Raw genomic sequence first — 27,134 nt, 5'->3', positions numbered from 1 at the left:
GATGCATTTCTCCATAGATTTCCCTCATAACCACCCTTGACAAGAAAGGTTACTTAAACCCCCTGAGATTCTGTACTCCCTTTATGTTGTGAAAAAAATGATGGAGTATGTTAAAAGTAACTTCATTAATGTCGCTGCAATTTGATGTCAAATTTGCTAAAGAAGGGTCAGTAATGTTACATTTGTCTTCACGTTGACCGTCTTCTTTGGGGCTTTGCAGAGAAATTCTGCAGTGAAAGTAGTCTGTGTTTTAATGCTATCCTTTCAACGTCCTGTGAGGCCCTTGCTGCTGCTGCTAAGTCGCTTCAGTCGTGTCCGACTCTGTGCGACCCCATAGATGGCAGCCCACCAGGCTCCCCCGTCCCTGGGATTCTCCAGGCAAGAACACTGGAGTGGGTTGCCATTTCTTTCTCCAATGCATGAAAGTGAAGAGTGAAAGGGAAGTCGCTCAGTCATGTCTGACTCTTAGCGACCCCATGGACTGCAGCCCACCAGGCTCCTCCATCCTTGGGATTTTCCAGGCAAGAGTACTGGAGTGGGGTGCCAGTGACAGTTGCATTCCCGTCCACCCTAACCTCACCTCTTACTCTCCCAACTGCCCACTCTTCTGTAGCTACTCTGGATTACCTGCCATTCCCCTAACACTATAGATAGGAATCTACCCCAGGGCCTTGACATTGCTGTTCCCTTTGCCTGAAGCTCTGTCCCCCTCAATATACATACGGCCCACTTCACCAAGTTGCCTCCCTCCAGAACTAACCCTTCACTTGTTTCTTTGCATCTTCTAAATTTTCTTCATAGTACTTATCACTACCTTTTATACAATATTATTCACTTTTTGAACATTTTGGCTTCATTGAAGTTTATTTACTTTTTTTTTTTTTTTTTGCCTATGTCTTCCAGTTAGACTGAGGTTCCATGAAGGCATTGATTGAGGTTTGGTTTGTTCACTGCCGTATTCTCAGTCTTTACCAATGTTTGGCACATAGCACATGTTTAATAAATATTTGTTGAATGAATGAATGAGTTAATTTCTGAAATTAAGACTCTGCCTTTTTGTCATTTTGTCCATAATATGAGGAGTTTGTATAAGTTGGAGAACTAAACCTTCTATTTTCTTAGAAACAGTCTCATAGGCATTTCACTTAAATACTTGCTTGGAATGAATTTTTCAGGGGTCAGAGGGACTTGCACTGGCTCTGGCCCAACAATCAGAGCAGCTCTGAGAAAAGAGTGGAGGTCACAGATTGCAGTGATGGCTTCTTCTGTAAGATGCTCACAATTTCAGAAGTGATTGGAAATGATACTGGAGCCTACAAGTGCTTCTACCAGGACACTGACATGGCCTCCACTGTTTATGTGTATGTTCAAGGTGAGTGGTTAAATGCAGTTCACTTCTCAAGTTGATTTACCAGTTACAAAGCACAATAGGTGCACAGAAGAATTGAGGACAACAAAGCTCGCTCTGAAGGCTGTCGGCCAACAGGAATCCACAGAATTCCTCTCTCCGAAGGCCTCCTCTGAGGACAAGATTCAGTGATTTGTTCTGCAGCTTGGGCCCTGTTACACCTCTTTTACCCAATTAGTTCGGTTCTGATCTTTGTTTCTAAGGGAAGTCTGTGTTTGCAACTGACAATGGAGATTTATAAGAAGCCTTCTGATGTTTGAGGGAAAAAACCCTGAAATCCTTGAAAAGGAAGATTCAGGGATGAATTATGGAGCAGTTTCTGTGGAGAGATAGGTTATCTACTGCAGATTCAGAGATTTCCCCAAGAATGCACAGGGAATCAGCCAAGGGCTCTGGAGCTTTTTCGTTCATAAGAGCTTTTTTCCCCCACTCTTACACTTTATGAAAAACAAGTTTCCATACACTCACGCAAATGAAGACACTGACTCAAAGAGCCTTTTGAAAACAGGATTTCTTTCCTTTGCTTGTGTGGTCTAAGATCTTGGATGATGTACCCTGTTATCCTAAGCTTGCAATTTGGAATTTACACTGTGGAGGTCAGCTTACCATCCATGTAGGGTACAATACATGTCATGTGTATTTAGTATGTATAATCTGAATTATTCTTTGCTTTGTGTTTCAAAAATCTTATATTAACTTAATTTTCCTGGGAAAACTGACTTAACTAAATACATGCCAATCATGTAACTTTGGTGGTGGTAACTGTATAGTATAGTATTTTGCTTAGATATACTAAATATTTTTCTTTTCAGTAAAGATGAGCTAAATTTTATTTGTTCATTTGTATACCTCTATACATCCCAGAGAATCTGAAGCAGGTAAGGATGGCTTAGACTTTTTTTCCAGAAGCATCTTTTACAGAACAGGGATTTCATCAGCTTTGGGAAGCACACTTGCATATTGCCATTTACATTTCAGTAGTGCAGTATGGTCAGTGTAGTGGAGAACCATCAAATAATGTATGTCACTCCTGGATTGCACAATATTTGAGAATTACTTTTGTGCAGGGTAAGCACAATCCAGGATAGATTCTGTGTCCTCCTCCCTTCTGCAGAAGTTGAAAGAGACAAGGCTCAGATCTTTGAGAATTTCTGGCTCCTTTTGATCTGGCAGTCTTGGGAGATCAGGCTTTCTCAGAAGATTGCAAGGATTTCCTGCTTTCAGGCTGTCTGGAAATACTACTAGGATGAACCTCTCCCATAATATCTCGTTATTTCCTTCTCCCCAAGTCAGGAAACCTGGAGACAAGCGAAAATTCATTTCATGAGTTCCAGTAAATATTTTATTTTGAGAGGATGGGTGGTTGTTTGGGTTTCTTTTGTTTATTTCCTTTTTGGGGGGTACTGAAATAGAATTGATTTACTGAATAGCTTTAGTCTTACGTCAAGGGGTTAATTTAGCTTCCAAAGACTTGCTTTATAAGCAAGCTATGTAATATTTCATAGCATGTAGCTGAAAGATAGGTAATACTAAGATGTAGCCATCTCCAGCCCTGTTTATTTGTACACTGCCTGTCTTTGAGAATACCATCAAATTCTACTTCCTGTCTAAGCCTAGTGTTCTAGGAGGTGAGTTGTCCAAGATTTTGGTCATGAAGTTTAACAATGGAAAAGAAAACATTGAAGTATTCCCTATGGATAGTCCTTTAATATCCCCTGTGGTCCCCACCTTACTTCCTTAGTCTTCTGACCCCATTCCCTCCAGCAATGATGGAGCCAGGAAGTGGGTCTTGGCCTCGTAAGATAATGGCTGTGGCATGTGGTGGCCTGGATTGGCTGCCTTTCTGTGTTTTCCAGCTGGGAAGGAAATCAAACTTCTGCTGTTGCAGGGAATTAGCTGCTTTTCCCCCTTTGGTTTAATTAACTCTTTCTTCACTTGGACCAGCGACCTTGAAGAGCTGTGAAAATGCTTGGTCAGGTGTGTTGGGGGTATTGGTATGACCCATTATCTCTCAGAGATTTCAAGCATGCCTTTACCCCAGCTCTGTCTCTGGGGAAAGGAGTGGTTTCCCAGTAGCATATTAACATCATACGATCAATGTTTGAACAGCATTAAAATCTCTTTTGTTTTTTCCTCAGTCTTTGCCATGATGGTTTTTCATGTTTTGGTCACTGAAAATATTAATGAGTACTGAATCTTAAGCTAAATGCAATAACTGTTAAACATTACCTTATACAGAATCTTATATTTACTCTTCACAATTTTAAAGCTTTCTCTTGAATTGAATTAAAAATGGTCAGTTATTTCTTTATTTTAAAGATCCTTTGGGAGCCATTAATCTGATTCCATGACACATTATTTGCTTAAAGAGAAAGAATGTGAATTTTTAAAAATGTTAAGAAAACTTGATAGGCAAACTATACAGATTTAACTTTAAATTTATTGTAAAATTTATGTATATGAGAGATGTGTAACGTATATGAAAATGTTTATGAAAATAAAGACATACGCTCTTTCACTTTGAAAAAACTGTAGTGATCAATCTGCCAGATTTCTACCAGACGACCTACTTCCAGATTCCCTTGCCTAGTGAGAAATATCTTTCCCAGTCATTCATTTCTCTGGTTAGGGTTTATGGACCTGAAAGATGACCAGCTTTTCTAGTAAATGCCATTAACGAATGAAATGACATTCTTATCTAGATTACAGGTCTCCGTTTATTGCTTCTGTTAGTGACCAGCATGAAGTTGTGTACATCACTGAGAACAAAAACAAAACTGTGGTGATTCCATGTTTGGGGACTGTTTCAGACCTCAATGTGTCACTTTGTGCAGTAAGTTACATCTTCTTCCATCATCTCTTACCGTTAATTTTTAGTTAATATTAAGATGGTTAGCCTGTTTATATTGTAATTATATATATTATATATTGTATATATTCTATAACATTAAAATCAACAATGAATTTCAAAGGAAACTTTAGAAAGGGTCAATATGACAATATATAAAACCAATTTGTAATCTTAAAATAAGATGAATTCTTTACTGTTCATGGTTTTCACTTTTGGATAACACGATTAAATATTTGATATTTCTTTTTCTACCCAGAGGTATCCAGAAAAAAGATTTGTTCCTGATGGTAACAGAATTTCCTGGGACAGCAAGAAAGGCTTCAGTATTCCCAGCTATATGATCAGTTACGCTGGCGTGGTCTTCTGTGAAGCAAAAATCAATGATGAAAGTTACCAGTCTATTATGTACATAATTGTGGTTATAGGTAAGATGACAATTCCTTTTTAATCTTTAATATTAGATAATAAAAATTAGCTTCTTATATTAAGATCCTGGAAGACAAAAGATATTGAGAAATATATTAATTCAAGATTTAGTGTTAAGCAGTTCATTACATCCCCTCTTTCTCTATCCAATAAACCTACGTGCTGCTGCTGCTAAGTCGCTTCAGTCGTGTTCGACTCTGTCCGACCCCATAGACGGCAGCCCACCAGGCTCCCTGGTCCCTGGGATTCTCCAGCCAAGAACACTGGAGTGGGTTGCCATTTCCTTCTCCAAACCTATGTGCAATTGAGGTTTTTCTCCTTTCTTATCAGGACCAAGGATGAATAAGAGTTCTATTATAGGAGCATATTTTATGAAAAATTCAATGTTCCGCGCATTGCTTGGTATCAGTTCTTTTAAGTATACCTATTTTATGGAAATGGCCTCAGTGACTCTTGACTTCTCAGATTTTACTGCTTTTCTGTCCACTGGGCTACAACACTTTGGAAATCCCTTTAGAGCTGCTTTGTGAATCTCTGTAGGGCATTTTTCCTGGGAGTTACCAGGGTTTGGGGAGGCCCTCAGGGGAAAATGATGTGATACATTTTGAAGTTGCTTCATTTCTGAAAAAATGTGAGCCAAGTTATAGATTTGGTTTCCCTCTCACTTTCTCTTTTTCCAATTTACTTGCTCCAGGGTACAAGATTTATGATGTGGTTCTGAGCCCCTCTCATGGAGTCGAGCTGTCTGTTGGAGAGAAGCTCATCTTAAACTGTACAGCAAGAACTGAGCTAAATGTGGGGATCGACTTCCACTGGGAATACCCTTCTTTGAAGGTAACACTAACAACTCAAAGCCAGACCTCCAAATACTTTGATAATGAGCTCCACTGAAGTTTGATTGAGAGAGACAGGGACCTCTTTGGCCAGGTAAAGTTGAAGGGCCTTAGCTCACACTAACACACACATGCATACACGTACATTTTAAAAGAACTACAGGACATACAGCACCCATAGAAAGAACAAGGCAAAATCAAGAACTCTGTCCAAGCTGTGAAGATTAGTTTTCTTTGATGATTACATCTTTCCAGTTTGCATTATTCCTCCGTTCTCCAAAGTCCTTGATCTATTTTCCCTTTAAGGAAATTTTTTTGCAGGAAGTGGCATGAGACATTCTTCTCCTTAGACTGTGGTCATATTTCCTTGTGTTTCTGCAGTTTATATTTCTCTCATTCCTGTTATGTGAGGTTTTAAAATTCCTAATTCAGTTGATTCTATTTATTTCTCCTGAAACCAAATGTAATTGTCATCTGCATAATGTTAAAAGTTCAGAAGTCTCTATTATTAGCATTAAATAGTGTTCACCAAGGGCCAAGACTTTTGTTGGTATCTAGAAGCTATTGGGGAATGTTATACTGGCCTTTGGAAGTTCAGTAACCTCTTTTTCAGCATCAGCATAAAAAACTTATAAACCGGGACCTAAAAACCCAGTCTGGGACTGAAATGAAGAAGTTTTTGAGCACCTTGACTATAGATGGTGTAACCCGGAGTGACCAGGGGTGGTATATCTGTGCAGCTTCCAGTGGACTGATGACCAAGAAGAACAGCACGTTCGTCCGGGTACATGGTAAGCGAAGATTGCCTTCAGAATTATGCTCTGCCTTGAAAAGTGAGATAATTCAAATACGTTTAGGTCAGCTAGTGAATCCTATTTTTTTCATTCAGAAGACGTTTTTGAGCTCTTGCTAGGACCTCAGGGTCAAGAACATAGCTTGGGTTCAGAGCCCAGCTTTAGAGCTGAAATGAGCTGATGTAGTTAGTGCTCACTAAGTATTACTTGTTGTTGCTGCTATTCTTATTATCACTATCGTAAGCAGAGGGTTTTTATCTAAGATCATTTTACAAGTTTTGTTCAATTACAAGGCTGAGAGGCTTCCTTGAATTGCAAGCATAAGCCTTGCAATTGGTGAAAGCTATATTTAGTTAGTTTCTGTGAGAAAATAACTTAATTTCCCATTTATTCTCTTTCACTCACATAAATGTCTCAGTTTAGATGATAATTTGTATGGCATCTAACTTACAAGCCTTTGTAAGAGTTTGTATTTTATAGTGTGGGAATGCAAGATAGGTTTTGAGCAGAGAAAGACATGCTCTGGCTTATGTTTTTATAGGATCACTATATAAGTTTTTTTTTTTTTTCTAATGTGAAATACTTTAGAGAAGTAAGGGCAGAAGTAGAGAGCCTAGTTAGAAGGCTAATTGCAGTCATCCAGGTGAGAGATGGATGGGTGGCCTGGACAAGGTTGGTGGAAGTGGAAGTGGTGAGAAGTGAACTGATTCTGGATATAACTTTGAAGATAGAGCCAGTAGCATCTGCCTGTTGATTCCCTGCCTGTGGGATGTAGAGAAAAGAATTAGAAGATGACCTCTGAGTTTTTAGTGTGAGCAACTGAGTGAAGGGTAATTTTCTTAACCGAGATAAGGAAGGTAAGGAGGGGAGTAAGATTTGGGTACCCAGGGTTTGGTGGCTTCATTTGGAGATGCCCATTAAATATCCAAGTGGAAACTTTAATATGTTAACCTCGATCCCAAAGAAGTTGGGGCAGGAGATGCAAATTTAGGAGGAGTGTAATTGACAAGAGGAGGTGTCGATAGAGAGAAGAGGTCTGAGGACTGAGTCCTGGTGGATACAGAACATGGGGTTCTGTATAGGGTGTGAAGGGACCAGAGGAGAAGGAGCACCCAGGGGCTCCGGGGGGACGTAGAGAAAGCTTCGCAGAGAAGCAGATGCTTGGAGTGAGTGAGACTGGAGTGCTCAATAGGCTTGCAGAGCAGACTGAGGGAGAGACAATAGCTAGAGACCAGGGGTGAGAGAGGAGCTGGAATGAGACCTGTAGGAGTGTGGGAACCGCAGCGACTCAGACCCACAGCTTTTGACTCTTCACTTGAAACTCTTCTTAGAAATGTCCCCTTCTAAGAAGTTGCCATCTATGAGAAAAAATTATCTTTATTTTCTTCCAGAAAAGCCGTTTGTTGCTTTCAGTAGTGGCATGGAATCCTTGGTGGAAGCCACCGTGGGGGAACGTGTCAGAGTCCCTGTCAAGTACCTTGGTTACCCTCCTCCAGAAATAAAATGGTAACAACTGGAAATAAATGCAGAGCCTTGTGCCACATGAAAGCAAATCCTCAGATTGGACTAATTCCTGGAATTTTTTCCCCATAGGTATAAAAACGGAAGACCCATTGAGTCCAATCACACAGTTAAAGTGGGGCATGTGCTGACTATTATGGAAGTGAGTGAGAAAGATACAGGAAATTACACTGTCATTCTTACCAATCCCATTTCAAAGGAGAAACAGAGCCACATGGTATCTCTGGTAGTGAATGGTAAGTCCGTTCAGTTTTCCTTCTCTGCCCCCATTCTATTGTAAATAATTTGATGATGTCCTCCTGAGCAGCTGGGCACCTCTGCCTCACTGGCATCATGAGTAGGCTCCTGTGTATAAAAATGATCCAGAACAGTGTGGCTTGAAACGAGGTGGCAGCAGTGTGCTTTGGACACGTTTGCTTATGAGGCCAGGTGATCGAACCTTGGTCCAATGTGAGACTAAAGTAGACGGTATAGCCGATGGCTAAATACTGTGAAATAAAAGTGCTAGCAGGGACAGTCATCAGGCTCAATTGCAGGACCTTTGAATTGTGCTTCTGGCATGCAAGTGTTTAAGATTCTTCTTGAATGTTGTGGGAAATTTCTAGTTTGATTTGGGGTTGATGTATCAGTGATGCACGTGTAGCTCCCATGCAGAAAGCTTTTCTAGGTGGACATTTCTTGGACGTGTTTTAATCTTTTTTTCAACAGAAGTCTGGGACCTGACTCTGAGGCTGTAAAGGGGAAATATTAAATTTTGGATTTAAGGATAATTTGAACTTTATTTTTCCAACCTGAAAGATGCTTATTTATAATAAGTCTTCTGGGTGGGAGAAGAAGGTCATCATGGTTAAGCAAATGCAAGAGATGCTAAGTTGATGGACATGGTATATTGCCATCTTCCAGTGGGAGAGGGCAGGAAGACAAAGTAGCCGAAGTTTAACAAACATTTGACTAGTGCACCCCTCCCCCATACATCCATTAATATCTTGCTCCAGACACAGGTTGGGAAATACCTGTCTGTCGTAATTCTTTATGCTTTCTACTGGCATAGCAGATTAAAACTTCAGAACCTTCTCATGTGATATTAAAGTGCTTCCTTATACATCCTGCCATGCTCTGTATGTCTACTGAGCTTGGCTTCATTTCTTTGCTGGGACATCAGCTTCAAGAGTATTTTAAAGAAAACAGGTTCCAGAAATGTCATTTAGGAGCCAGTTGGATATAGGGGTTTGGGAGCAGAGAGAAGCTGCGAAGCTGGTAGGAAGGGTGGGAAGAAGGAAATGCACAAGAAATAAAGATGTAAGAATGGACAGTGAATAACCATCTCATTCATCCAGGAAGTCATTTCACATTTGATTCACCCTAGCATTTACCCTCCTCTCTAAAACAAGCATTAAAAAGAAGTCAAGTTTTGAAAGTATAATCTTGGGCCTTAAGTTGGAAGTGATGAGAAGATAGTTTCACATTAATGACTTTAGAGCCAAAAACAGAAAAAAGGGAAAGAAGGAGGTCAGGCAGGGAAGGAATGGAGGGAGGAAGGCAAGAAGATAAGAAAGGATAGGAGAGAGGAAGGAAGGCAGGAAGGTGAGGAAGGAGGGAGAGATGGAGAAGGAGGCAGTGTAGGTGACCTTGTCGTCATTTCACTTTTAAATGTTTCTCATGTGTAAAGTGGAGAACAATAATAGTGGCTGTGAGGATTAAGTGAATAAATTGGTGTAAAGCACTTAGAACAATGTTCAGCACATAATATATCTGCTTACTGTATTATTCACAACTACAGTATTTTCCTTCTGGAGGCTTGCCCAGTCTTGTGAAATTGGAAGAGCGAGGAGAGCTCTCCCGCTGATGCAGATGAGAAAAGCGAGTCATAGGGGAGTGAGACTGGCACAAAGTCACCCAACTTACTAGTTTATTATTATTATCACGAGTATCACTAGAAGTCAGGTGCCCTGTTTCCAAGTCTAAATGTTCTTGGAAAAGCAAATGGGGGCAAAAATCCTATGCTTGGCAAAACACGGGCTTTGAGTGCTGAAAACTGCAACTTTCCACTCCTCCAAGCTGACTGACAGTTCAAAAGTTGTCTTTCTTACCTCCAGTCCCACCTCAGATTGGTGAGAAATCTCTGCTGTCTCCCGTGGACTCTTACCAGTACGGCACTTCCCAGACACTGACGTGCACGGTCTACGCCGTTCCTCCCCCAAGTCACATTCGCTGGTACTGGCAGCTGGAGACAGAGTGCGCCTACCAGCCCACGTGAGTAGGACCATGCCCTGTGCCCCTGCTGTTCTGCACTTAAAAATATATATATATATTTATTTGTTTTATTCTTTAGATTCCATGTATAAGTGATAACAGACAGTATTTGTTTTTGTCTGGCTTACCTCACTATGATAATCTCTGGGTCCACCGTGTTGCTGCAAGTGGCGTCTTTCATTCTTTTATACGACAGAGTAGTACTCTGTTGCAAATATGTACCACAACTTCTTTATCCACTGCTGTTGGTGGACATAGCCGTGCTATGGTACGATTCTATTCTAAGCCAAGAAGGCTATCTCTAAGGTTATTCCTCTAGCAGTACTCTTCATCTCCTTCCGTCTTTCTCTGTGCTATGTCCTTAGGAGATGTCATTCCTTGGGGTATCCTGCTTTGAGATTAGCTCTCTCTAATTAGCCCTTCTGTCTACCTCTCTGAATGCAGTTTCTTTGCCACTTTGTTAATTGCCAGGCCTTGGTTTTTCTTCCTATGCCAGTCAGCCAGTGAATACCCCAATCTCCTTATCTGTGAGAAGGTCCATCTCAGAGGAAGTGCTGATGTTTGCAAGGGAGTGATAGACCTCAGAGTCTCAGGCCTGGCTTATCAGGTCCTAACACACAAGTCCAGACATCCTTAGGAAAAACAGCAACAACAAGTCGCCCACCACCACCCTAAGCAGTGCACTTCCTGTTGTTGTTTTTGAGATGGCCTCTCTAGTTTCTTCCTCAGATGCTGACCATTTCCTACACAAGGCTACAGTCCCAGGGAAATTACTTTAAGAAGCCCAATGGCTTCTTAGTTTCCTTGCCTTCCTTTGAACTAAATTAACTTGAATTGTCTTGTCGATCCGATTTATGAATGGAGGTTTGTTCCCAGAATAGCTGCTTCCCTCCTGTATCCTGAATGAATCTACCTAGAACCTTTTCCTCCATTGCCGAGGCCTATTTTTAATTGGCGCCAAGTCTTGTAACTCGGTGGAGTGCATTCGAAGTTATTTCTAAGAATGTAATAACCGAAGTCTGACTCCTTTCCTTGATATTGATTTGAATTAAAGGAAAATTAAGTCATGACATCACCTGTTACCTCTGTCTTACAGCCTCACTGCCTTAACGACAAACCCATACACTTGTAAGGAATGGAGAAACGTGGAGGACTTCCAGGGGGGAAACAAAATCGAAGTCAACAAAAATCAAATTGCCCTAATTGAAGGAAGAAACAAAGTGAGTCTTAAGTTTTTGAATTTGAAAATCTGTCTCTCTTTTATGGAAGGATGGACTGAAAGCAGGGTAAAATAATAGATGAGGAATGTTGGAGATTGACTGTCAGATAAGTGGAATGATAAAATACTAGCATATTAAGTCAGTTTGAAAACACCATTGACTTTGAGAAGCACTATTGACTTGCTATTACTGTATCAGAGAAACATAAAATACATATGCCATTAACTCTGTGCATCAGTTGTATGGTAATTCTGATTCTATAAACATGAAAGTGAGAAAAGTTATGTAATGTTGTATTAAAACATTTTTAATTTTATGGTTCCAAAGCTCATTTTGTATGATGTGTGAGTAGTATCAGCATAATTATAATTGCACGGATTTGAGTGCAGTCAGTACTGGAGTATGAATGGAGTAGGCAGGTCACAGCGGTGGGGGGGACACTGAGTTTTAGTCTGAGTGCTTGTGCATAAACATAGGTTCCATTGTTTATGGCTTGGGATTTATTTTTTCACAGACTGTAAGTACTCTTGTTATCCAAGCGGCCAATGTGTCCGCTTTGTATAAATGTGAAGCAGTGAACAAAGCTGGAAGAGGAGAGAGGGTTATCTCCTTCCATGTGACCAGTAAGTGCTCTCCAGGGGCTGGGCTGGCTGATACTCTGTCATCCTGACTGTTCCATGAGGGGCAATGGCTTAGGAAGGGAACGTGGGTGGCTTATCGATGTTTTTGTTCATAGATGAGAACTCCTCAGGTAGCTCCTGGACTCATGGGGAGTCAGTGCATTTGACTTCACAGGAGAGAACAGTTGATTTTGACCCTCAAGTCCTGCGCCATGTTTTTTGTCTCTGTCATCAGAGTCTTAGCACAGTGCTTGGCTTAGCGAGATTCAATCAATATTTATGGGCTTGCTGTTGAACATTTGACAAAGTTGGGTTTTGGGGAGACAGTTGTAATGACACTGGAGCAGTGCCATCCCAATGCTGCCGATTTTGTCTGTTCATCTCAATTTATGGTTTGGCTTTAGCTGACTGGGATAAAATATTTCGGTCTGGGCCAATTCATGGTAATAAACATAGCTTTCCTGTCAGTGAGTGTAACATATCAATGAGGAATTAAGTTTGTAAATCTCATTTTATAATTATCCTCTTTCAATTTGAATTTTTTAATCTTAAAACCATACTTAGATTCCAAGTGGAGATTTTATAAATATCTGAGGAATTCATTTACATTTCCAAATAATGTGTTTTAGCAAAATAATACATTTTGAAACCACATTGTCCAGTTTGGTGGTCTCCTTGTATTCTCTTGTCTGGGAATGCCAAGGCTTCACTTTTCTTGGTGCTTCATTGCAGACTGAAGGCAACATGAAAGAAGTAGCAGAAAGCCCAAGGTAAATCACTATCTTCTAACCATGGGTTTTACATTTCAGGGGGTCCTGAAATCACGTTGCAACCCGGCACCCAGCCCACCGAGCAGGAGAGTGTGTCTCTGTGGTGCTCCGCGGACAGAACTATGTTTGAGAACCTCACGTGGTACAAACTCAGCCCACAGGCCCTGCCCATCCACATGGGCGATTTACCCACACCTGTCTGCAAGAACTTGGATGCTCTTTGGAAAATGAATGCCACCATGATCTCTAACAGCACAAATGACATCTTGATCATGGAGCTGCAGAATGCATCCTTGCAGGACCAAGGAGACTATGTCTGCTTTGCTCAGGACAGGAAGACTAAGAAAAGACATTGTGTGGCCAGGCAGCTCACAGTCCTAGGTAGGGCAATCACTCTGGACCATCCAGAGGCAGTTGGGATGCCTTCAATGTAATGCTTTCAGGGCCCATGAAAAGATTGTCTTCTATGTGCTTATACATTAGACAGATGAGCTCATATCTGACTCACCAAAACTCCTCAAGCCAGAAGGAAGCTAATCATGCTGAAGTGATGTATTAAAAAGAGAAAATAATCCTATTCTTTCCAGCCCTGATGGTGGGGTCACTCACTGCTATCTTCAGGGGATTACCCTAAACCAGAGACATTTCTGCCTCATTCTTGGGCATTCATTTAGTTAAATAGACATGTATGTGTGAATGCCCACCGTGAGCTTGGAGGGTTCTGGAAGGTCACAGTGGTGACTCAGTGGGTAGGATGAGAACACAGACAACCTGTCGTAGTCCAGTGAATGCTCTGTGTCCATGAAGACTGGGATTGTTTTCTGCTTTACTCCTTGCTGAGCTCCAAACATAGAACAGAGTGCCACATACTGCTTGATAAGACGTTTGCTGCCTGGAGAGTATGGTGATGGGGTTGTTTTAAGACCTGTGAGAGCCCCTGGGAGGGTGCTGCACTCAGTGTGTGTGCCTCTGTGGTACAGCTCAAGGTCATGAGTTGATCATTCCAATGAGCAAAAGGCTTTGTAAGTTCCACATGAAGCCACTCCCTGCACCTCCTCTAACATTTCACCTTGCACAAAATCTGTGCAGCCTCTGTCTGCTCTGTCTCTGGGGAAATCAGGCAGATTTAGAGAGTTTCTCTTTGTGCCCTCTCTCCTCATTTTCTCATCTCCTTAGTGTCCCTTCTTAGTTTCTAGGATACATACGTTCTGTTTTTTTAAGGAGAACTGCCCAGATAAGCTAATTTATACTGCAGTTTCAGACGAATAACATTTCAAAGGCCTTGGCATATTTTCAGGAAGGAACTAGGATAGATTTTGCTAGTGTAAAGACTCTGGTGTCAAAAGAAGAGATTTTTTGAGTGTAGTCATCCCAAGGCTCTTCAGATCACAGCCCATATATGAGCATGGTTTTTCTGTTCATCTTGGTAACTGGTCTGGTTTCAAGCTAATGAAAAACTTCAGAAAGAGATGTAAAGGAGGCTCCCGGCTTGCCATGCCCAGGAAACACTTGCTCACAGTGGGCTGGTTTGCTTCCCTAAGGACTTCCAGGTTGCTTTCCAAAAATTATTCTTGGAAATAGACTCAAGTCTATTTGCTTAAGCCCTAGTACAGTTCACTGTTGAGGTACTGTCGTTTTGCCAAATGTTGAAGTGGATTCTTTCAACAAAATTCCTTTCGATATTCAGTTAGTTTGGACAAATTATTTCCATAGCATTTTGCTGATTTGTAGGAAAGGTTAAATCTAGAGTTGTCCTGTACATTTAAACAAATACTCATGGGCTTAATTAAAAAAAAAATCTTTGACTTTTGTTAGAGTATTATTGTTTTGTCTATGTTTTAGTGGAAATAGTATTGAACTAACCTTTTGGCTAACTAGATTCTGAATTCAGCTGTTAAGTTAGTTACAGGGACTTGGACAAGTTGTTTAACCCATTTCATCTTCAAAATAAGACTATTACTCCCATCATAGAGTTGACAGTGAGCAACAAAAGTAGGACAAATGAGTTTTGTAAAAAATACCAAATAAATATAAGGTGTTCTTTGTTGAATTGCGCTGAAGTTATATACTTTCCAAGAGAAACATGGCAGAATTCTTGGGTATCAGTGGCTAGAATTTATCTATCTATCTATCTGTTTGATAGGAGGGAAGTCCATAGGAATGACAACTTTAATTTTGTGTTGATTACCAGGTCAAATCACTAGTATGAATGTTCAGAGATGCAGTAATCTGTCTGAACTGACTTGTTCCATTTAACTTTGCTCAGTGAACAACACTCCTGTTGTCCACCTCTGTGTATTTTCAGCTTAGTAAATTAATAGTTTACTAAATGGTTTGATAGTTTACTAATATGAAAACCACTTCAAAAGTCATAACTAAATGTCCTGTGATTTTGTGTGTGTGTGTGTGTGTTGTGCGTGTACATAGAGCGCATGGCACCCATGATCACAGGAAACCTGGAGAATCAGACGACAAGTATTGGTGAAACCATCGAAGTTTCCTGCACAGCATCTGGGAATCCCTCTCCACAGATTACGTGGTTTAAAGATAATGAAACGCTTGTGGAGGACTCAGGTGAACAGAGCATGTCTATCTCACTTTGGCTGCATAATTTTCCTAGAGATATTGACTAAAGTCCATATTATATCTTTTTATTTATTTATTTTTTATTTTTTTACTTCACAATATTGTATTGGTTTTGCCATACATCAACATGAATCAGCCACAGGTGTACACATGTTCCCAATCCTGAACCCCCCCTCCCACCTCCCTCCGCATACCATCCCACTGGGTCATCCCAGTGCACCAGCCCCAAGCATCCTGTATCCTGCATCGAACCTAGACTGGCGATTCATTTCTTATATGATATTATACATGTTTCAATGCCATTCTCTCAAATATATCTTTTTTAAAAAAATATTTACTTACTTATTTTTATTAAGGTATAGTTGATGTACAATATTATTTAAGTTTCAGGTGGACAACATAGTGATTCTCAACTTTTCAAGATTATTACTCTGTTTATCATTATTGCATAATATGGGCTATATTCCCTGTGCAATGCAATATATCCTCATAGCTTATTTATTTTATACATAGTAGTTTGTTCCTCTTAATCCCCTGCCCTACCCGCTCCCCTCTTCCCACTGGTCATCACTGGTTTGTTTTCTGTATCTGTGAGTCTGCTTCTTATTTGTTATATTCACTAGCTTGTTTTATTTTTTAGATTCTACATAGAAGGGTCATGCAGTATAACATCTATGTTGTTTATTGATTTGTTTTAGGCAGAACAAAAAGCAGTATTAGTGTCCAGGCTCTGACTCATTTGGTAGACTCAGAGCCCAAGTATCCAGAGCCTGCTGAATTCTCATGGAAGCCACGGGTGCTGAGATAGCAACTGACCCTGACTCCTTGGAGTCAGACACTAGCCCAAGATAAAAGGAAATATGTATATTAATTTTTTTTCCTGGAAAGCTGCACCAGACCACATCATAAAATAAAAACCCTACTGTATAGCACGGCTTCCCAGATGATTCAGTGGTAAAGAATCCGTCTGTCAATTTAGGAGACATGGGTTCGAACCCTGAGTTGCAAAGATCCCCTGGAGAAGGAAATGGCAATCCATTCCAGTAATTCTTGACTGGGAAACTCCATGGACAGAGGAGCCTGGCAGGCTACAGTCCATGGGGCTGCGAAAGAATCGGGCACACTCTAGCATCTAAACAACAACAGCTGTACAGCACAGGGAACTCTACACAATGCTCTGTGGTTAAATGTGACAGAAATCCAGAAAAAGAGCAGATATATGAATGCATATAGCTGATTCACTTTGCTGTACAGTAGAAGCTAACACAACATTATAATGCAACTATATTCAAATAAAAATTTAAAAATAAAACAAAAACTGCATTTTCCCCCTTTCTCAGGCATTGTGCTAAAAGATGGGAACCGAAACCTAACTATCCGCAGAGTGAGGAAGGAGGATGAAGGCCTGTACACCTGCCAGGCATGCAGTGTTCTTGGGTGTGCAAAAGTGGAGGCATTTTTCATAGTAGAAGGTCAGTGGGAATTCATAGACAATCAGATTGCTTTTGAAAATTAGCTTGTATCTGTACTCAAGTACTTTGGGTGGGAGGGTTATGGCTGGTTTTTAATATTTTTTGTACTTTGTAAGTTTTCTACTATAAATATATATTTATTTTAACCAGAAAACATAATTAATGTTATTTTAATTCTGCTTGCATCACATTTCTATCTCGGCAGTTCTCATTGTAGAAAAATTCTTAGCCCGGCAGGTAGAATGTCTTTCTTTCCTTGATTCTTTCTTCATATATCTGGCTCAATTAACTAGTTATGAAAATCAAGCCCCTATATTTATTGGGTAGAATTACTGCCTAGTCATGAAAATTGATGCTATCTAGATAGTCACAAAGGTTCATAGTTTTTATTGGACTGGAGATAATTAAGATTCAATTGTGAACAATGGACCATTGCTTCTGTGAAATGGAAAATTTGGGGTTCTTATCTAAATGAATATGCAGGAATAATGTGAAATCTAGCATTTTTCTCAGATGGGAAAGGTAATTTGTGACAGAATATTTTATCTTCAACAGTGTGTCTCTATCTTTAAGAAAAACAAACCTATGAGCGGGACAATGACACTGTATTATGTGGGTGAAGGAATGGTATGCAGGGGGAAAGGAAAGGAGTGTTGATAGATGGAGGAATTGACAGATTTCTATGAACTCATCCTAATTTGTCTCTCAAGGTCTAGATTTTAGTCCCTTTAATCTGTCTAATCTATGTTGCCAAGTATTCCATCTCAATACTTTGACTCTTTTTGAATCTGTAGGCTTATTGTCATTTTATAACCTGTACTTGCAAATAAAGATTTCAAGTGGCCTGGTGGTTGGTCACATTCAAACTGCTTTATGCTTTAGGGCAAATCCTAAGGGAGATTTGCAGTTCTCTCTCGTGTCCTGCCTCAACTCTATTAGCTTTCTGCAGCTGGTTTCAGGGAGGCACTGAGATTATGTTTACTTTTCACCAGGAGAGAATATTAAGAAAGGATGAGGTATGTATTTAACGCTCCTGCTAGTTTCCCCTATGTTCATATGGGAGTATTAATGCACCAACTTATATACACAGTTGTATCTTTGCACCTCCTACTCTGAACAAACAGATGTTTCAGTCTCTATGTATAAATAGAGAAATCCTTCAGTAAGACCACCAGAGAAACAAAGTCTGCTTGCTTCCAAGCAGAGTTGATGCTTGTCTCTCAACTGTAACTCTTATTTTGCTAACTAATTAATTACTTGTCTTCCTGTCTTCTTGAGGCTGCCTGAGCCACGTTCACAGCTTGTGGCCCAGTTTGATTCACATTGCACTCCTCCAACAGGCAGGAGACCCTAAGTGATAATTGCTTCCTTATCACCACTTTGCTAATCACTCTTAGTTGAAAGCCTCCTCTGGGCTTAATTTTCCCCCCACTCAGAGCTGTCCTCTGGAGTCCTGAGCATCTGCAGCTTCCTTGCTGACCTTCAGCTTTTTCTCTTCTCTGTCCTTTCATGAGTGATTGTGCAATCATGCACTCCCTTCAGCTCTCTCTCTTTCCTCACTGAGGCTACTACCACATGAGGATGGGGTAATGTAATGTTAGCTGGTGTTAAACAGACCTTGTTTAACTCTTGACCATTCCAGCAACTTGTTGTGTGCCCTTGATGAAATAGCTTAATTCTCTCTGAGCGTCTTCTCCCTCTGAAAACTGAGGGTTATTGAGAAGACTTAAGCGGCATGACATATTTAAAGTGATGTGCACCTAGTAGGTGCATGGTCACCCGTGGTTCTCTGGCCAAAGGAATACATTTATTTCCCTGCTTGTTTTCTTAAACAGTCCTCCTCAAACTCCATACAGATCAAAATATAGACTATCGGCACAAAATCAGACATTTATTTTCTCCACTTATGGTACGTTTCTTTTCTACAGAACATGATCTGTTTTCTTTCCATCAAAATCTGCTCTTCTTACAAACACTTTGTTTGCCTTTTAAGATATTAATATTTCTCTCCTTAATTACTTTAGAATTTTATTGTTGGAAGTTTCCATGAGCAATGTTTTGCAAACTTTAAATTATCCATTAAGAATATTATAAGCTCCATCCAAGTTAGAGATTGTGCCTATTAATGCCTAGGATTTTTCTGAGTCCATAAGAGTGAAATTTTGCTTTAGTGATTGAACTTTGTTGTTTTATGTCAAAAGGTATGAGTTTCCAGTTGTTGATGTTCATTCATTTGTGTGTTGCCAGGTGCCCAGGAAAAGACAAACTTGGAAGTCATTATTCTAGTAGGCACTGCAGTGATTGCCATGTTCTTCTGGCTACTTCTTGTCATCGTTCTACGGACCGTTAAGCGGGTAACAGAATAATTTTCCTTCTGTCCCATTCACATTAGTTTTCATGATTAATGAAAGCTGACTGGAGTTCTTTGAGTTGATTCTTTCCATTGTTATTGGCTCAATAGGCACAATTTTATTTCTATACAATAACGTTCTTACCCACTTGCTTTTGGCTGGACCACTGGGCTTTAATTGATAGAAGCAACTAGAGAAGAAATGGGCTTGGACTGTCTAGTGTAATTAAGATTTGAGAATTAAACTCTGAGCTCATTTGCAGGTTGAGGGGACACTGGGAACAGAATTATACTAGGACAACCCTCACACTCCATGAGCCATTTAGAAAATGAGACACCAAGAATGGGGCTTCTATAAAACAACAATAACAAGCACACAAAACAACAGCCAAACAACAGAGTGTGTGTGACTGGAAAGAGTAATGCTTTCCAGGCCAATGGAGGGGAACTGAAGACGGGCTACTTGTCCATCGTCATGGACCCAGACGAACTCCCCTTGGATGAGCACTGTGAACGCCTGCCTTATGATGCCAGCAAATGGGAATTCCCCAGAGACCGGCTGAAACTAGGTGTGTTTTCAATCGATATTGATTTGATATTGGGTTTACTAGGCCATCTCATCCTCATTTAGGCTGATGACAGATCTAGTCTATTCAAGTGTTAGATTCTGGTTTAGAAAATTCATTTCATCTCTTGAATTTGAGTAATCATCCATTAGTCACTGAGAAGTAGGTTCTTTGTATAATTGCTCAGAGCAGGACATTTGGAGAGTGAAGATAATGAGGACCTGGGAGAAGCCCAATGAAGTGAAAGTCTCTCAGTTGTGTCTGACTCTGTGCCCCCAACATGGACTGAAGCCTGCTGGGCAACTCTGTCCATGGAATTCTCCAGGGCAGAATACTGGAGTGGGTATCCATTTCCTTCTCCAGGGGAATCTTCCCGACCCAGGGATCGAACCCAGGTCTCCCGCATTGCAGGCAGATTCTTTACCATCAGAGCCACCAAGGAAGAGGGAGGTATTAGATTATTAAGCCAGGGCAAAGGGGTCAACAGGACTGTCTGTGAAACTAGGATGTATGGTCATCCCATCAAGTCAGAATCTCTGCCTATGGTTTCGGTAGTGATAAAGTCCACATCTGTTTTGTTGTTAACTCTAGGTAAGCCTCTTGGTCGTGGTGCCTTTGGACAAGTGATTGAAGCAGATGCCTTTGGAATTGACAAGACAGCAACCTGCAAGACAGTGGCTGTCAAAATGTTGAAAGGTAAAAGCAAAACTATATGGTGGTATGTCCCTCTATCTGTTTCATCCCATCCTTTAAACATGATGAAAGGCTTGTATCAGTGGCTTTGTGGCTAGATGGCCCCACTAGCCAAACTTGCAGCCAGACTATATAATGCCTTTGGGCAAACTGGATGAAAAGTTCCTCTCATGCCAGGGTCCATGGCCTGGCAGGCAAAGTTGGGGTAGATTTCAGCTACCCTACTGCCCCACTTTGCCTGAGAGCCCTCGTACAAGAAACAGCTTTTACAACTATGTATATATTTAGTTTCTGGGCCATAGGAAAATAAAAGCTTGGTTACTTCAAAATTGTTTTTTAGTGTACTGTGGTGCCTTAACAAGATAACTATAGACAATCAAGAAGCAGAAAAAGAAATTTGATCTAAGAAGTAAAAATAGTAGCCATGTTCCCTAGAACTGGAGTATATAAATGATAATATGCAAAAGAATGATTGTGCTGGGGAAAAAAGGATTATGGGTGACATTTTAAGAATTAAAAGTTTCATAAACAGTTGTTAGGGGCTTCCCTGGTAGCTTAGAGGTAAAGGATCCACCTGCTAATGCAGGAGACACGGGCTTGATTCCTGGGTCAGGAAGATCTCCTGAAGAAGGAAATGGGAATCCACTCCAGTATTCTTGCCTGGGAAATCCCATGGACAGAGGAGCCTGGCGGGCTACAGTCCATGGGATTGCAAAAGAGTTGGACATGACTTAGGAACTAAATAATAACAGCAAACAGTTGTTAAGCCTGATAGTAATGGTATTTTGGTCTTCCCATTTTAATTGGGGGAGGTCATGCCTATTCAGCTCTGTGCTAGAATTGTGATGTGCTTTCACTGATGGAGACAGTGCTGCTGATCCTTTGCCAATAGATCTTGTGCATTTTGAAGCCATCTCTCTCCTTTCGCCTCTTCTGCCTTGTGGACAAGGGGGTGTGTGATTTTGAGGTGGCTCATCAGGGTCTGAGGTGTGGACCATGTCTGTGAATCACAGTGAAGTGTAACCCGTCTGGACAGGATCAAACTCACAGTCTTAGCCTCATCAGCCTTATGTGCCAACTGGCTTTGCCAGCTGGCCCTTGTTAAGTTTCCTGCTCGGCACAGATTGATGGGAACTTCAGCAGAGCCCATAACACATGAGGATATTTAATACATGATGTTGCTTCCTTATGAGGAAGCACTGAAATAATCAGGCCCTAAGAAGCATGGTAAACCTGATATGTGAAAATCCACTTTTGTAAAAGGGGAAAATCTGGGCGTGATTTCATTTGCAGATATATTTCTCCCCTTTGCAAGAAGACCTCACAATGGCTTCCTTCAAATATCAAGCATTGTGGGTGCATTTAAAGAATCTGATCTAGAATTATAAAATATAACGTATATTTGTCTTTTAATGTAGCTAGTCTGTAAACTGGCTCATAGTTATATTACCCCTGGAGGGGGAGTCGCACAGATGCATGCCGTGTGGCATCCATCCTCCTAAGGTAATGCCCTCATGTTTGACTGCCGTCTTTGCTCTGTGTCTGTAGAAGGAGCAACACACAGTGAACACCGAGCCCTCATGTCTGAACTCAAGATCCTTATTCATATTGGCCACCATCTCAACGTGGTCAATCTTCTTGGTGCCTGTACCAAGCCAGGGGGTGAGTGTCTGTGGATGGCTCTGGTTGTGGGATTTCAGCATATACTTTTCTGCTGGTATTTGAGGGAACCACCCAACTCCCATGGCCTTGGTTTCCTTAAGTTAGGAAACTTTGGCAGATTCCTAGATATAAATATATTTCATGGAGATTTCATGGGAACTATAGATTATTCTAGAACTTCCTATGAATTAAAAAAATGCCCTATCACTATATTACAGTTTGCTTCCTATGTAAAAGGTGTTCAGAGGAGAAAAGTAAACTTCTTCCCAAATTTGAGAGCAAAGGAATTTAAGAGTAGTTCCCCCTAAAATGAAATCAGCTCAAGCGATTGTGTGGAAAAGCAAGGGGGTGGATTTTCTTCTGAAATTTTGACTAATCTTTTATGGAATTGTCTGTTAGAAAAAGAAGAAAATTACAATGTAAGGGAATGGCAAGAAGTTGATTTCTATGCTTCCAGTGAAAGGTTGTAGCCTTGTCTATGATGTTTTCTGACTCATTGATGTATTAAAAACACTTGAGAAACATGAGTGAAAACACATTTTTCTTTCTTGGCATGCTGTGCTGTCTGCAGGGCCACTCATGGTGATTGTGGAATTCTGCAAGTTTGGAAACCTGTCAACTTACTTAAGAAGCAAGAGAAATGAATTTGTCCCCTACAAGGTATGTCATTTTCAACCTCAACTGTGGCCACATTGTAAAGCAAAGGAAAACTCAAAATGGTACAGATGAATTGTTTTGGTAAAATTCTGCGAGGAACTTGTGAGAGGAATCTTTTCGTGTTACTTTCTGGGCTGTTGTATTTTTCTCTTTTACCTTGTGGAGGACACATCTCGCGTTTGTTTTTATGAGTGTAATCTACTGACCCATTATAGGTGATGCTGAATAGGGGAAGGTGGGTGACTAAGGAAAAAGAATGAGAAGGGGAGAACAGCTCAGGATTATTCTGTCTCTTCCTTGGCTGTATTTGGCCCTATCGAGGATCAATCTCACTATCAAAGTGCCCTCATGTTGGAAGTGTGTCTGAGGGAAACTACAAGCAAGGCCTTTATCTCTAAGTTAAAAAGGAACCAGGCTTTATGGAAGAAAATATATTATGTAGCACACCTGCCCAAAATTTCAGCCCAGAGATTTCATGATCCTGAAATTGATGTCCCTCATCTTCTAATAGTTACAATTGCTTCTATAAGTTTATATCTTAGAGATTTTCTGGTATTTAAGGAGTTTGTTCATCTGTTTCTTTATAGACCAAGGGGGCACAATTCCGGCAAGGAAAAGAATACGTTGGGGAGATCACCATGGATCCTAAACGCCGCTTAGACAGCATCACCAGCAGCCAGAGCTCAGCCAGCTCTGGGTTTGTTGAGGAGAAGTCCCTCAGTGACGTGGAGGAGGAGGAAGGTACCTGCCATTGCTTCCTTCATGCCGAATACATGCTCTTGTGAGAACAGACCAGGTGACGGGATGTGACAAAGAATTTTGTCCTGGAAAAGTCTTACCTAGTATTTGGAAGAGACCTAAATTTCTAGAAGGCTTCCATTCAGTTTCTCCAAAAGTGAAAGGCAGAAGGTCTAAAGAAGCAGTGGGCTAGGTTGTGAGTGGAGCATGGCTAGCCTGAGAAATCTTGGTCTTCCGGGAGAGCCAGGCAATTGGCAACAGTAAAACCAGTGCTCTTCAAGAGTTGGTTCAACATGTATCAGCAGGAGAAGCTCAGTGCAAAGGAGACTCCCTGGTGGCTGATCAGCCTCCCCATTGTCCACAGGGGTTCAGCTCCACCTTGTTTGCTCTAGCAGTACAACAGAAGTCCTTCAGTTAATCATACCCAACCTTTTCCAAGGCAGCGTAGGCATCTGTTGTTTCTACCCCACCCAAGGGGCTTATCAAGTCTTCCATATTTCTTCAGAGAAGTCTTGGCAAATACCTGTTTCTTTATCCACTTATGCTTCCAGTGATATTTTCAGTCAGTTCAGTTGCTCAGTCATGTCCAACTCTTTGCGACGCAATGAATCGCAGCATGCCAGGCCTCCCTGTCCATCACCAACTCCCAGAGTTCACTCAGATTCACGTCCATCGAGTCAGTGATGCCATCCAGCTATCTCATCCTCTGTCGCCCCCTTCTCCTCCTGCCCCCAATCCCTCCCAGCATCAGAGTCTTTTCCAATGAGTCAACTCTTCGCATGAGGTGGCCAAAGTACTGGAGTTTCAGCTTTGGCATCATTCCTTCCAAAGAAATCCCAGGGCTGATCTCCTTCAGAATGGACTGGTTGGATCTCCTTGCAGTCCAAGGGACTCTCAGGAGTCTTCTCCAACACCACAGTTCAAAAGCATCAGTTCTTCGGTGCTCAGCCTTCTTCACAGTCCAACTCTCACATCCATACATGACTACTGGAAAAACCATAGCCTTGACTAGATGGACCTTAGTTGGCAAAATAATGTCTCTGCTTTTTAATATGCTATCTAGGGTGGTCATAACTTTTCTTCCAAGGAGTAAGTGTCTTTTAATTTCATGGCTGCAGTCACCATCTGCAGTGATTTTGGAGCCCCCCAAAATGAAGTCTGACACTGTTTCCACTGTTTCCCCCTCTATTTCCCATGAAGTGATGGGACCAGATGCCATGATCTTCATTTTCTGAATGTTGAGCTTTAAGCCAACTTTTTCACTCTCCTCTTACACTTTCATCAAGAGGCTTTTTAGTTCCTCTTCACTTTCTGCCATAAGTGTGGTGTCATCTGCATATCTGAGGTTATTGATATTTCTCCCAGCAATCTTGATTCCGGCTTGTGTTTCTTCCAGTCCAGCGTTTCTCATGATGTACTCTGCATAGAATTTAAATAAGCAGGGTGACAATATACAGCCTTGACGTACTCCTTTTCCTATTTGGAACTAGTCTGTTGTTCCATGTCCAGTTCTAACGGTTGCTTCCTGACCTGCATACAGGTTTCTCAAGAGGCAGGTCAGGTGGTCTGGTATTCCCATCTCTCTCAGAATCTTCCACAGTTGATTGTGATCCACACAGTCAAAGGCTTTGGCATAGTCAATAAAGCAGAAAGAGATGTTTTTTTGGAACTCTCTTGCTTTTTCCATGATCCAGCGGATGCTGGCAATTTGATCTCTGGTTCCTCTGCCTTTTCTAAAACCAGCTTGAACATCAGGGAGTTCACGGTTCACATATTGCTGAAGCCTGGCTTGGAGAATTTTGAGCATTACTTTACTAGCATGTGAGATGAGTGCAACTGTGCAGTAGTTTGAGCATTCTTTGGCATTGCCTTTCTTTGGGATTGGAATGAAAACTGACCTTTTCTGGTCCTGTGGCCACTGCTGAGTTTTCCAAATTTGCTGGCATATTGATTGTAGCACTTTCACAGCATCATCTTTCAGGATTTGAAACAGCTCAACTGGAATTCCATCACCTCCACTAGCTTTGTTCATAGTGATGTTTTCTAAGGCCCACTTGACTTCCCATTCCAGGATGTCTGTCTCTAGATGAGTGATCACACCATCATGATTATCTGGGTCGTGAAGATCTTTTTTGTACAGTTCTTCTGTGTATTCTTGCCATATGAGTGGGGCTGTGCTCCCAGCCTAACTTCCAGAACCATTTCCAGCTTCACAATACCCTGTATATCTGCTTCCCTCAGAAGGAGCAGAGACAGCCCCATGGAGGAAGAGATTGGGCTTCTTGACATCTGGCTCTTCTTGAGGCATGAGCATAGAATAGTTCTGTTATGAAACAGTGGAAGAAACCCACTTCTCTTCCCTTTGACACGAGGCCACAGAACATTAAACTAACCTCTTTCCCATAGAAGCCAAGCAGGCAGTGTGAGGTAGACTGTGGTCTAGAAAAGCATGGTGGGGTTGTCTAGAGCTCATATAACCCAGCACACACTGAGTGCAGCTGTCTCTGCCCCATCTGGTCTCTCACAAAATGGTGGCCAGTAAGCGGGAAACCCAAGAGCTTGAGGGAACCATTGGAGTAGAGGGGGTGTTGGCCTGGAATTTTGCCTTCATTTTTTTGGAAAAAGAAGAGGTTTCACTAATTTTTCATGGAGAGGCCTCCAGCCCTAAACATAGAAAGTCACTGAGAAAAGATTCAAGTGTTTTTATTACTTACAAGGCTAGTACTACATCTGAGTTTTCATTTACTCTGGTATTTGTCTCCAGGAGAGAAGCCATGTCTTATCTTATCTGACCAAAGTTAAGAGATCATGTTGAAACACCCAGTAATGTCTTAGTGTTTATTTGTACCACTTGCCCGGAAGTAAATACCATGAGTTTACATAAATTTATCTTTCTTTCGATGTTCCTGTCATCTCTGGTTCATATCCTTGAGGGAAAAAAAGCATCCTCACAGGCCTGATTTAATGTGTTTATAGCATTTTCTCAGCTTGAAAGTGAGAGAAGTAAATATATTTTTGGTATTTTTACTTATCCGTTGTAGATTATAATTTGACCTTTGGCCTTTATCCTAGGACAAAGCTTAGAGAGAAAAGATTCAATGACCCTGGAGATTGTTGTTTTATTTTTAGAGTTCTTGATATGAAGCTATTGTTTATCTCTCTGGGTACGTGAAAAAAACAAGTTTAAAACAGCAAATTTGTAAAAGGCCTCTTTTACCTCCCTGTTATCTATGCCAGTTTTACCTCCATTTTGCCTCCTGGATTTGTTCACCCAATTTGGCTAAAATGGAAAAAACCAATATTTTTGCTAAAGGGTTTGATGAGGGCTAATAATATACCATGATTCAGGATATTTACAGAAAAGAGAAGCATTCCTGAAATTTAACTCCCAATTTTAAAAATGAAGATTACTCTATTAAGCTTAGAAACAAATACTTTCTGACTGAAATACCAATCTCTGTGCTCCTGTATCTTCTGACAGTTTCTGAAGATCTGTACAAGAACTTCCTGACCTTGGAGCATCTCATCTGTTACAGCTTCCAAGTGGCTAAGGGCATGGAGTTTTTGGCATCACGGAAGGTGAGACAGAGTATCTCTTTACGTCACAGATTTAGAAATGAGATGTCCAGTGCCAGCCATACATGTTTGTCTGAAACTGTAATTCATTCACCACTCTTGGGACTGTTAAGAGAGTCTATTGGGGAGGTTCCATTT

At 41.0% G+C, this 27,134-nt stretch overlaps 1 protein-coding gene across 2 annotated transcripts in view; it reads left to right on the top strand.

Moving 5' to 3' along the window:
- Nucleotides 1-27,134, top strand: part of KDR (kinase insert domain receptor) — a 48,014-nt gene that overhangs the window by 6,169 nt on the left and 14,711 nt on the right. For both annotated transcript variants that reach the window (XM_040238231.1, XM_040238230.1), the window contains exons 3-22: nucleotides 1,176-1,372; nucleotides 4,111-4,241; nucleotides 4,516-4,684; nucleotides 5,380-5,519; nucleotides 6,132-6,309; nucleotides 7,704-7,818; nucleotides 7,906-8,069; nucleotides 9,930-10,086; nucleotides 11,183-11,306; nucleotides 11,821-11,929; nucleotides 12,736-13,077; nucleotides 15,124-15,270; nucleotides 16,623-16,754; nucleotides 19,002-19,108; nucleotides 19,538-19,673; nucleotides 20,262-20,366; nucleotides 21,912-22,025; nucleotides 22,597-22,685; nucleotides 23,270-23,423; nucleotides 26,902-26,999. In XM_040238231.1, the coding sequence (XP_040094165.1) occupies nucleotides 1,176-1,372; nucleotides 4,111-4,241; nucleotides 4,516-4,684; nucleotides 5,380-5,519; nucleotides 6,132-6,309; nucleotides 7,704-7,818; nucleotides 7,906-8,069; nucleotides 9,930-10,086; nucleotides 11,183-11,306; nucleotides 11,821-11,929; nucleotides 12,736-13,077; nucleotides 15,124-15,270; nucleotides 16,623-16,754; nucleotides 19,002-19,108; nucleotides 19,538-19,673; nucleotides 20,262-20,366; nucleotides 21,912-22,025; nucleotides 22,597-22,685; nucleotides 23,270-23,423; nucleotides 26,902-26,999 (2,908 nt within the window). The remainder of the gene's footprint in view (nucleotides 1-1,175; nucleotides 1,373-4,110; nucleotides 4,242-4,515; nucleotides 4,685-5,379; nucleotides 5,520-6,131; nucleotides 6,310-7,703; nucleotides 7,819-7,905; nucleotides 8,070-9,929; nucleotides 10,087-11,182; nucleotides 11,307-11,820; nucleotides 11,930-12,735; nucleotides 13,078-15,123; nucleotides 15,271-16,622; nucleotides 16,755-19,001; nucleotides 19,109-19,537; nucleotides 19,674-20,261; nucleotides 20,367-21,911; nucleotides 22,026-22,596; nucleotides 22,686-23,269; nucleotides 23,424-26,901; nucleotides 27,000-27,134) is intronic.

This window comes from Oryx dammah, unplaced genomic scaffold, assembly GCF_014754425.2.
Source record: "Oryx dammah isolate SB20612 unplaced genomic scaffold, SCBI_Odam_1.1 HiC_scaffold_3, whole genome shotgun sequence".
NCBI lineage: Eukaryota > Metazoa > Chordata > Mammalia > Artiodactyla > Bovidae > Oryx > Oryx dammah.
Note: the sequence above shows the minus strand (reverse complement) of the source record. Positions and strands in the feature narration are given on the sequence as shown.